Source organism: Schistocerca piceifrons, chromosome 2 (genome assembly GCF_021461385.2).
Source record: "Schistocerca piceifrons isolate TAMUIC-IGC-003096 chromosome 2, iqSchPice1.1, whole genome shotgun sequence".
In the NCBI taxonomy this organism is placed as follows: Eukaryota; Metazoa; Arthropoda; class Insecta; order Orthoptera; family Acrididae; genus Schistocerca; species Schistocerca piceifrons.
Genome location: NC_060139.1, coordinates 507,388,618 through 507,401,096, shown reverse-complemented (window position 1 = coordinate 507,401,096; position 12,479 = coordinate 507,388,618). Strand labels below are relative to the sequence as shown.

General features: G+C 38.7%; 1 protein-coding gene across 3 annotated transcripts in view; it reads left to right on the top strand.

The window, feature by feature from the left end:
- The window catches only part of LOC124777967 (pleckstrin homology-like domain family B member 1), a 1,066,194-nt gene that overhangs the window by 832,114 nt on the left and 221,601 nt on the right, over positions 1-12,479 (top strand). For all 3 annotated transcript variants that reach the window (XM_047253529.1, XM_047253528.1, XM_047253527.1), the window contains one exon: positions 10,284-10,419. In XM_047253529.1, the coding sequence (XP_047109485.1) occupies positions 10,284-10,419 (136 nt within the window). The remainder of the gene's footprint in view (positions 1-10,283; positions 10,420-12,479) is intronic.

Genomic DNA, 12,479 nt, shown 5'->3' with positions numbered 1-12,479 from the left:
AGTTCCCAACCATGATACAAATTTTCACTCACCGCTTTAGTCTATATACATAAAATCATGTCTGCAAGTCTCTGAAATTGTGTCATTCCATTTATGACAAATTTAGTTGAGAGGCAGACACAAATTTGCTGCAATCTGTGGGATATTTCAGACAGCCTAAACATTTTAAGTGCCATTATAATATAGTGTGTTTAAAAAATGTCAGTCACAGCTCAAAGGTAGCGATTTCAAATCCTTGTGGGGTAAATGTTTGTTAGCAGTATTTGGCTGTCGGTGGAACTACTGTTCAGGATCTCACAGTAAAAAAAGCTATATATGACTTTAATTTACTGTGCTAGTTAGATTCACTCTAAACATAGTTCATATTATCTGTGGGCTTTATGAATTATAATTCATACTAATGCACTAATCATGATCCAATAGCAATTTGACTTCTCAGACCAAAGATGCACTTTCAGATGGGCACTTCATTATTATTTCAGGTACACTAATTAATTTCTGAATTATAGTTTATATAGAATGACTTGTGTCTGGTATGAGGGAACATCATAAAATAATAAAATACAGGCCCTATCAGTCAAAATTTTTATTCTACCTTCATTAATTTATTTAGCTGCATATAACAGTTTTGATTGTGTACTATAAACCTGACAGTAGATTGTCCTTGTAAAAAAAAAAATAATGTGCATGAAAAATCAGTGACATTGCATAAGAAAATATGCTAATTGCTTGTGACCTAAGGAGCTTTGTGACATTTTCCCAAAATGTAATTGTGTAGGCATAAAACATTAAAAGTCTGGATGCACATGTTGTGCATACATAATATTTTACTTAGAAAAGTAGAAATGACACCCTCCCAAACACTGTTACAAAAAATTGGAAGAGATATTGTAGAAAATGACACAGAACTGTTCCACAAAATTTTGGTAGAACTGCTGGGCATCAGTGACTTCCTGCCTTGGAATTTAAGCACAGAGTCTTCTACCAATTTTGAGATGTATACTGGTAGAGGGCACTGAGCTCCTGGAACTCTTTACAAAAAAGATGGGGATTTAGCTTTAGTAACATGTGTGTTATGGCAGTATCCTGGCCGCTCCATCTGTGGGCCCGCTTCACCTGTGGTTTACTCACACCCCTTAATGACTTCCATCTTGTCATTTTATGGATGACGGTGTGGATTTTATACACAAAGTTCAAGTAGGAAGAGAGGGGATGTCTATTATCTACCCTCGTGGGATCACAGTTTAAGGTTCACTGGTTTTTAACCTCAAGATGTGACTTTATGATCATGAAACTAGTTATGATTGACTGATCAGTAAGTCATATTTGGGGCTGTTGCTGTTTTATCAGATTAAATAGATCACAACAGCTGTGGTCACCCCACATAGCAAGTGACATGAACAAAAGTACTGAACTAGTCGCTATGAACACTCTAAAATATCCATCATAATTTTAAGCTGGACTCCAGGCAATTCGCAAAGCCCTGAAGTGCATACCACACTTTTCTCACCAACAATTAACATTACTTGAACTCCCAAATTGCAACTGCTCTCCGCTGTATTATTTTAAGGAGGTTGTTTGAAGGCCAGACAACTGAAAATTTGTTTATTGATAAGAAACACTGAATAGGGCCCCATGCTGAGGACGTAACACTATTTCTAGCAATTATAAATAGGGTAACACTTTCAGTACTTCATTGAGGTTCATCCATACATTGCACAAAACAATTTGATTGAATACCACCAACTCCATACATAACATAACAGGAGAAAGGGAGGACTGCAGAAAAACATCAAGACATCAACAGGAGCCCAATTTGTAGAGACATTTGGTGATTTATACCTGAAAATAGTATCTCAAGTCTTTCTTTTCTTTTTCTTTCTTTTTTTTATCAAAAAAAAAAAAAGCAAGGAGCAGTCTGGATTCAATGAACCAGACAAGTTGGCTGACTGCCGTTGGTTTGTGAACAAACTTCGACATGCAATGTCCCTTTCAGATCTGTGGAGGGGAATTAATGGCTTCTCACTAAGAGTTAAATGGAGCTAGATGGCACAGCAGTTAACGAACTGGATTCACATTCAGGAGGATAACAATTCGAATCCACAGGAGTTAGTGAAATTTGCAGCCTTCATGTATGAAATGAAAAAGATAAGGGGAGATTTCTTTAGCACTTGCAGTGAGATGCAACAACTTTCTGTAGAGGATGCTGTCATGAACTTCTGATGTATCACACACTCCAAACAGTGTTATATGTAGCTCCGATATGAGACAAAAGTGCCTCCATTGTTTGCATGACTGAAGTCACAGCCTCTCCTCTTGGTGATCATTTATTTATTGATAGCTTAAGACTGGCTACTGGTTCACAGTAATGATGGTTTGAACAAGTGGTCTGTCTTGATTTGGGCACTGTCTCATTAGATAATTTGGAAAATCCCAACTTTCACCACAGTTTTAACAGGTCAGTGCTATCCCGTACCTGTGTTGGTTTGGAGTACAGTTGAATGAGTTAAAAAATTATTGATACAATGTCTTCTTTCCCCCTTAATAATACAGTTGAACTTTGTCCTCTCAACCTAAAAGGCTTCAAGGCACAAAGTTGAAGGTCTGCACTCAAATCTCCACAATGCCAGTCTTTCCCACTCTTCTTTTAGATCTTGTATCGTTTATAATCATCAAATAAAAGCAAGAGAAAACACCTCTAGTGGATTTTTAATTGTTAATTAGTGCAGGTTTGAATTACTATAAGGAATTTTACAAGCTGTTTTATAGAGTTACAGCCCTAAACAGCTTGATAGGAAGTAAATATTTCAGCCCAAAGCAATCAGATTTCCCAACCTCTTGACATATTCCACAGTTGCAGCTTTTCTATTTATACAAAATTGTGATATTTGCTCTTATGATCCATCTCTTTTGACATTGGCAAATACATTCAGGGGAAGACTAGTCCTACAGTAGTTTCATAACATCTTTTGTGATGATGCCATCAGTGCTCTGTCCAAATCTCTGTTCATTAAGTCAGTGTTATTGCTTCCAAAAGGAGCACTCATGTTGTTAGGAGAAATAGAGATTTGTGAATTTGAAACAATACACTCCTGTGAGTAACTAGGGAAATAAAGGTTAATACAGACATGGTACTGTGTATTATGAGCAGGACTAATATACAGGGTGTTTCAAAAATGACCGGTATATTTGAAACGGCAATAAAAACTAAACGAGCAGCGATAGAAATACACCGTTTGTTGCAATATGCTTGGGACAACAGTACATTTTCAGGCGGACAAGCTTTCGAAATTACAGTAGTTACAATTTTCAACAACAGATGGCGTTTCAAGTGATGTGAAAGATATAGAAGACAACGCAGTCTGTGGGTGCGTCATTCTGTACGTCATCTTTCTGCTGTAAGCGTGTGCTGTTCACAACGTGCAGGTGTGCTGTAGACAACATGGTTTATTCCTTAGAACAGAGGATTTTTCTGGTGTTGGAATTCCACCGCCTAGAACACAGTGTTGTTGCAACAAGACGAAGTTTTCAACGGAGGTTTAATGTAACCAAAGGACCGAAAAGCGATACAATAAAGGATCTGTTTGAAAAATTTCAACGGACTGGGAACGTGACGGATGAACGTGCTGGAAAGGTAGGGCGACCGCGTACGGCAACCACAGAGGGTAACGCGCAGCTAGTGCAGCAGGTGATCCAACAGCAGCCTTGGGTTTCCGTTCGCCGTGTTGCAGCTGCAGTCCAAATGATGCCAACGTCCACGTATCGTCTCATGTGCCAGAGTTTACACCTCTATCCATACAAAATTCAAACGCGGCAACCGCTCAGCGCCGCTACCATTGCTGCACGAGAGACATTCGCTAACGATATAGTGCACAGGACTGATGACGGCGATATGCATGTGGGCAGCATTTGGTTTACTGACAAAGCTTATTTTTACCTGGACGGCTTCGTCAATAAACAGAACTGGTGCATATGGGGAACCGAAAAGCCCCATGTTGCAGTCCCATCGTCCCTGCATCCTCAAAAAGTACTAGTCTGGGCCGCCATTCCTTCCAAAGGAATCATTGGCCCATTTTTCAGATCCGAAACGATTACTGCATCATGCTATCTGGACATTCTTCGTGAATTTGTGGCGGTACAAACTGCCTTAGACGACACTGCGAACACCTCGTGGTTTATGCAAGATGGTGCGCGGCCACATCGCACGGCCGACGTCTTTAATTTCCTGAATGAATATTTCGATGATCGTGTGATTGCTTTGGGCTATCCGAAACATACAGGAGGCGGCGTGGATTGGCCTCCCTATTCGCCAGACGTGAACCCCTGCGACTTCTTCCTGTGGGGACACTTGAAAGACCAGGTGTACCGCCAGAATCCAGAAACAATTGAACAGCTGAAGCAGTACATCTCATCTGCATGTGAAGCCATTCCACCAGACACGTTGTCAAAGGTTTCGGGTAATTTCATTCAGAGACTACGCCATATTATTGCTACGCATGGTGGATATGTGGAAAATATCGTACTATAGAGTTTCCCAGACCGCAGCGCCATCTGTTGTTGAAAATTGTAACTACTGTAATTTCGAAAGTTTGTCTGCCTGAAAATGTACTGTTGTCCCAAGCATATTGCAACAAACGGTGTATTTCTATCACTGCTCATTTAGTTTTTATTGCCGTTTCAAATATACCGGTCATTTTTGAAACACCCTGTAAGTGTGGTGTAGTAGGTGTTCAGTGGTTCTCACCAATTCCTGTTTCTCGTCATCTATCATCCACCATGTTGGTATGTAGCACAACTAAAATGTGAGTTTGTGGAATGGGCATTCAGTAAGAAATGAAACACATTTCTTCAGCCAATCTCAACTGAAAAAATGTGGAATTTGTTGCTGGACATCAGGAATATTTGCACTTCAGCCCCTGTTGTTAGTGAAGTCCTGATAGGCGGCAGGTCTGTACATAGCCTTCAAAATGGCATCTGTAGCAGAGGGACATTCGAAGCAGAGAGCTGCAGTTGAGTTTCTTTTGCTGGAAAACCAGAGCACTGGAGATATTCATAGGCACTTGAAGAATGTAGATCTGGCAGTGAAAGAAAGCATGGTGATTTGTTGGGTGAGCTATCTGTCGTCATTGCACCAGGGTCGCGCAAACCTGTCCGATCTACCATTTGCCAGCCAGCCACACATAGCTGTGTCTCCTGGTGTGTTGTAATGGGCAGAAACTCTCCTTCAAGTTGATCAGTGGATCACAATCGCACACCTTGCTGCACAATTGGATGTCTCTGTTGTCCAGCAATTGAGGTGCTCAGGTGTATGTGTCTACTGGTTTCCTCGCTGCCTGGTAGAAGACCATACAGACCAATGAAGGACATCTGTGTGGAATTGCTCCACTGGTACCGACATCCACCAGGAGTGTGGTACGAGGTGGGTGTACAGGCCCTCCCAGTAAGATGGCCTAAGGCCATCACACTGAATGGACATTACGTTGAAAAACAGGGTTCTGTAGCCAAAATAGTGAATAGCAGGGAATAATATGGTGTGTTGGTATACTGAATAAAACCAACCTGGTTTCAAAAAAAAGTGTTGCACAACTTCTTGAACACTCACAATTTATTGAACACCCCTCTTTCATCATCAGTATTATTATTATTATTATTATTATTGTTATTATTATATATTTTTGACTTAACATTCTACCATCATATCCTAGTTCTGTACAGTGGTTGCTAAAGCATGTTCAAAGCCTGTGGTTATGGAGAACTAGAGCCACCACCCCTCAGGAACTCCTGGTTACCATTTGTATACCCAGCCAGAAATGGCAAAGTTACATAAGGTGCTTGCCTGGGACATGTCTAGCTTATCAAAAGCCATAGACGATTTGTTCAGTACTCCCAGACTGTGCTGAAATTGTGCTTTCGGCTGTGGTGGGAGTGAATTGTGGCACAAATAAGAAACTGGAGTGTGTGTGATGTTGACAACAGTGACCTAAATTCTGCGTAAGAAACACTTGTTTCCATAGCTGCTCACACATAGAACAGGACCAGCAATTTCAGTGGGGAAATATGTTGCTCTTTGCCCAAGCTGGTAAATGTGGGCTACCCATTTGACATTGACATAATATGCTAACCATATTATGGTAGATGTTGCCATCTGAGACATGTTTCAGTGAGATTTAAGTAGAAGTTCCAGAATGTGCATCTGGAGAGTGATCATTTGTTATTACCAGCAAAATGACTCTACACTCTACATTAAATGAATGGTATAGGGAAAAATATATAATCAGTACCGGAAGTGTACCAGCACTGAATAGTTCGTCATTTTTTTCATACTTACTTCCTACTGAGTGGAGTAACGGGTCTGCTGCTGTTGTCACTGCAACTATGTGGAAAGTGATAGGGAGACCCTTGACTGTGACATAAATGTTGAAATCCATTTCAAATCACAAGTCCCCTACCTCATTTTCAAAATTATAGTGAAAAATACACAAATGAAAAAAACTATTTTTTCTACTTTATTGGTTATTGCTAGTGCTTATTTTTCTATTCTGAAGTAGCTAGATTGGGCAGAATTAAGAGTTTGTGAGTAAAATGCTTGTGGTTGCTTTGCGCTGTTCATTTTTCTTTGTTCTTCAGCCATTTGGGAAGCTTCAGTGGCCAGAACTAAACACTTTCCTGGTGTGCATGTGGTCTAATACATGGCAAATTTTAGGGTAAAATGTTATTTCATGTTGTGGCTTGGCTAGACAGCCAAGCCACTATGAGGAAGCCGAAAGGCACGCGTTTAAGCTCACGCAGGCTGGCGTGAGGTCTGGAACAGGACACGGAAATGAGAATAGCCAAAAACGTACGTAGCTGCTGGAATACTTAACTTTAATCCATAATTGGTGAACATTGCTCTTGACGGTACATGTTTTACAGCATCAATAGTGACTGGTAATGGCGCCTTGCTAGGTCGTAGCAAATGATGTAGCTGAAGGCTACGCTAACTATCGTCTCGGCAAATGAGAGCGTAATTTGTCAGTGAACCATCGCTAGCAAAGTCGGCTGTACAACTGGGGCGAGTGCTAGGAAGTCTCTCTAGACCTGCCGTGTGGCGGCGCTCGGTCTGCAATCACTGATAGTGGCGACACGCGGGTCCGACGTATACTAACGGACCGCGGCCGATTTAAAGGCTACCACCTAGCAAGTGTGGTGTCTGGGGGTGATACCACATTTCACATTAATGTGTTCATTTGAACTTTATATCCTTTTTAATGAAAACTATTTAACGTGTACAAAACCTGTACTGTGTTTGAGGTGAATTTACTGTAATAGTAAATTTTGCCCAAGAATATCCGAAGTGCAGGTATTTGCAACTTGCTACTTCCACTTATTTTGCTGTGTTTTGATGTCCCTACTTATAAAATACCAGAGACATGTTCAAGTTAACTTGATGAAGCTGCACATGGTTAAACTAAACTTCAATCTGGTGATTAGAGAGTGCGGAACATGGTTATAAAATTTTGTGTGTGTGTGTGTGTGTGTGTGTGTGTGTGTGTGTGTGTGTGTGTGTGTGTGTGTGTGTGTGGACTGATTTCCTACCAGTCTGCCATTACTTCTGTAAGTTGAGGAATCTGGTAAGATAGGGCTGCAAGAGTATGCCTTCTAGTTGATTTATGATATTTGTAAGAGGCACAGCCAATAAATACATGGAAATAACTCCTTGAGTTGTTTGCAAAGGGATATCACACTAATGCAAATTTAACAGAAATTGATAAATGTTGATGAAATTTTAAATTTTCAGTAAGGAGTAAGCAAGTCCAAAATATTTACAATTCCTATAGTTACTTTTTCCCCCACAACATGGAGTTTTACCGTTGCCTGGGCTTCCAAACATAAGTCACAATTTTTATGTTTCAGTACATGCTGATTTGTACTTAAAAATATTGCTGTAATTTGTGGCCATATTGTAAGTTAATCATATAATTTGGAGAGTAGCCTTATGACAACTGAATCTTCTCTAATTAAGACCTTGACAGAATGTAGTGCTCACCAAAACCTTTTACTCTCTTCTCTGATATGAACTGAAAGTATCTCACAGAGTTGTAAGAGAAGCTTTTATCAGGAATGCTGATAAGGCAGTAGTATCTGTGTCAGTTGTGTTGTATGCTATCAGTCAGCTCTGGTCCATGTGACGTGAGTGTTAAACAACAAAAGACTGGAACTACAGCACAACTATAACCAACCAATCATTCTGTGATGTGTACTAGTCTGGAATGTGCATGTGTTAATTCTGCGGGGTCTCTCTCTATTAAAGCCACAGAGCATGCATAAAAAACTTTCTTCTTGTTCCTTATATTCCTGCATTGAAATGTAATTGTATTTATGGAACATCGTATTATGTATAATTATACAAATAACAATAGTTAAAAGGCAATTTAGCAGTTGATAATTCTTAAATCTGTAATTTGGAATATATTTTAGCTGCATCTGCTGTTTGACATAATTTGATTTCCGGAAAAATCAGTGTGTGTCAAATAACATTTTTAAAAGAGCTAAGCGAACTAATTCACTGGAAATGCTAATTCTGCCCTTATGTCATTAAAAATTATAAAATAAACTGTTACTTCAGTAAAGATGCTATGTACGTACCCCAACTCTCTCTCTCTCTCTCTCTCTCCCTCTCTCTCTCTCTCTCTCTCTCTCTCTCTCTCTCTCTCTCTCTCTCTCTCTCGTGCGTGCGTGCTTCTTAACAAAAACAGAAATCTTGAAAGCATATGCCACAACTAATGATTTAATGAGTTACTGCTGAGTATTATTGTTTCCATTCAAAAAAATATATCATATTAATATACAGCATGAACCAGAACTCTGAAAAAAATTTTAGTGCTGTTCAGGGATACATTCTGAGTATTTTGGTATGAGGGACCCATGGTCTCCATTGGCATGTTACAGAATGATTGCATTTCATCTGATTTCTTACCCTCATTTATTTTCAAATCTGTTCTTCACTGACACAATACTGCAAATGACAACAGTAAGCACTTTGTGTCTCATTTGGAAACAAACTTGTTTTATTCAATCCAGGTACTTCCTGTTCACAACAGTAATCCCCACTTTTCCCTTGGCTCTCAACGTTGCATTCAGTATTGATGTGTTCTGTCTCTGGTTTGTTTTTCTGCCACCTTTAGTTTATAGTAACAGTGACACACAGCAGTATTTGTAGGTATACTGACAAAGAGTTGGCAGATATGCACCTTGTGTATGGGTTCTCTGAATGTAATGGAAGAGGAGCACAAGGACGCTACTCCAAGCTGTTTCCGCAGTGACGGCAAAGATATCACAGGACTTTAGCATCTGTGTATTACTCTGTTTTTCATGTTGTATGTTTTGATGATTGAATTGTGCAGGCGATTTCAATGTTGTGAAGATACTTTAACAAAAAACAAAGGTAACTGGAGTCACAAACCAATAAAATCATAATTAGACTATTACCTTGTAAGGACCTGCTGAAGAACACTGGTCCTTATACCACAATACTCGGACTATATCCCTGAACAACATCTGAAATTTTGTCAATGTCATTCTGGTTCACCCTGTATTTATCACATTTGATGGACAAGACAACAGTTAAAGTATAACTTTAATCCATTGCTGTGTACTTGCAAATGCACATTGACAAGGTCCCACTTGACTCAGGTGGTCAAAATAACATTCATTAGAATTTCTTCAGCTATTGGAAGTGAGGTGGTGTAGTATAGTTTCTGTTTTTATTCAGCTTCCTGATAGTGCACATTAACACCAATGAACTTCTACTCAAGTGTGGCTATATAATGTTAAACAGACTTAATTTACATCTAATAGCTTGAAACCAAACTTTTGTGTACATTTATCAGTATCAACAACAGAATGTCTATCCACGGAATTTGTGGCAAGACAGTTCATGTAGTACGCACTGGCATTCAGAACTTAGAGAAAAACCTTTGTTATGTGGTGTCATAATAGCATATTGCAACATTTAATTTCCTTGGTGTGAAAACATAGGCAAAACTTTCAGAAGTATGGATGTTCTGCCATTATGCACTGTCTTAAATGTATGTCTATTACAATCAGATATTTACTTCATAGACATTAATAATTTGTGTCTGACTGATCTTGTGGCAAAACACTTTTGACAGTTTTTAATTTAAAAAAGTTATATGGGAATAAATACAGTACAAAGCTTCAGTCAGAATAATAAAATCTGATAAAATTGCTCAGTGATGACAGAACTACTGAAAGACAACTGAGAGTGAATTGTTTTTTTACAGTGCATCCAGTGATGATGCTCTAGAGAAAAGGACTGCTGTTACTGCAACAGAGGTATCGGGCAGTGGTACCAATGTAGAACCTGCAGAAGCAAAAGAGGCTGACTCTACACATGAAACTCAAAATGACCAGAAAGAGGTAAGGAGCAAACGAATTTCCAACTTTCATTTCCTAGTATTTTACTTTGACTAAAAGCTTTGAATTTTCAGCTTCACCTGTGTAAGAATTTCACATGTTATCTATTTCTTATGCCAATAACTTCTTAAGTGGAAGATCTACTTCTGACGGTAGAGAAAGACACTTATGAAAATCAGAAGATAGTTTATGTAGGTTACTCTATGCTGTAAAGAAAATATATTCTTGCAGTGCAGAAGAAAAACAGTTGTTCTCTATTACAAAGAAAACTGTCATTTGGCATGTTTTATAGGGTCTAGAGATGTTTATTTTCTTCAAACTAGTGATAAGGCAAATGATTCAAGAGGTACTCCATTATTCTTTTAAACATGAAGCTTACGATGCATTATGTCATTTAGACCTGTGCAATATGTACATGAGGGATACTTTAGCATTCCTTCAGTGAGCGTGAATGAAGTGTATCTTCATGGTTTGTAGGACAAGGCTACTGAAATATTCATAAACACAACAGGTGTCTCATAGAAAATTGACAGCGTTTACACTCCACAGAAAAATGATGACAGAGTATGGTGGTTTGCATTGTGCTGCAGAATGTTGTTGACGATAAAGATAGCAAACAATGTATCATTAGAAACTTGAGAACTCACAGGATGGCATCCAAATGTTGTCAACAAATGAGAATTTTAATGATTGCCTGCGCTGTAAACCCAAGCATATTAACAGGAACATCACATTGATCAGTTTTACATCAGGTTATGATGTGTCCACTAGGGCAGCCTAGTACATACAGTGTCACTCTTGGAATACAGTACCTTCAAAGGTTATCCAACCACTGAAGAAGGGTTAGGCAACAGAAAGGGATCTAAGTTGAGTGGTGAAATGAAGCCATGCTCGTAACCAGAGACCAGAAGTTTAGGCATTATTAATCATTATAATAGGTGGGCAAACAGTCATTATAAATAGCTAAAACAGGCAAGGAAAGAATCTATAGAAAATCCTTATAGTATACCTTTACATATACTACATTGCACTATTCAGTCAAGCACACAGTCAACATATTTATATCAACATCGTGTTGTGTTATATTTTTAATGTAACTTTCGTGTCTTAAACACAATTCTTATGGTAAATGAAGGAAAAATGAAAAATTTTCTATTACGATGCCTTTTTGTCTTATTGGTTGCACACGATACCCAAACGCTTTTTAAAATTTTCGGGAGTCCTGCCGAGTCTCCTTTCAGATAATCTATTCTTCATCTGAGGAAATGACGTCTCAGAATCGATAGAGGTAATTGGAGTTAATCTAAAACAATGAACTATTTCTACTGCAATAGAATGGTGACCTTGTAGAATTTTGGACATGTTTCTAACTTTGGCAAGATCAGGTTTTTTTAAGAACATCATTTTAAGCTTCTACCTAACCAATGAGCCTTATTTCTCTGGCACACTCTCCAATCTTTGCACTGCATCATCCATAATTTACACTGACTTCATCAAAGGCTGTCCTATTCCTTGGAGCTGGCAGAACACTTGTGGCAGGAACCCAAACTTGGCCACTATGAAAGTTGTCATTTCTCACTCAGTGGAAAGAGCATACTATGCAGACTGAAGTATGTTTGGAAATAGCACTTTTAAAGTTGTCCCTGCTTTTTTCATGTATGATACAGTATCTGAGATTAAGAGCAGTACATTGTTTTATTGAATTTCTTCTGGTCACAGTAACTGTAAGGAATTGCTAAATAACTATGTGACACATGAATTGTTAACTTTTTCCAGGCACTCTTGTAAACAGGAATTCTTTTACTGATTCACCTTCTGAAGGATCTAATAATCCTCAATGACAGCAGAAATAAAATGATTCATAGGATCAGTTGGCATGTCAAGTGACATCCAAATCATTTTATTTTTTTATTTCATTTTTAATGATATTTATTACTCCATCACAGCATTTGCTTGAGTAACATTTTCGTAAACTTGATGCACTGTGCACATGTTGGTCCATTTACTTTTCCAAAAACTCTCTGCACGAAGGGAGTCCAGAATCAGTAAAACCCTTATGTAAG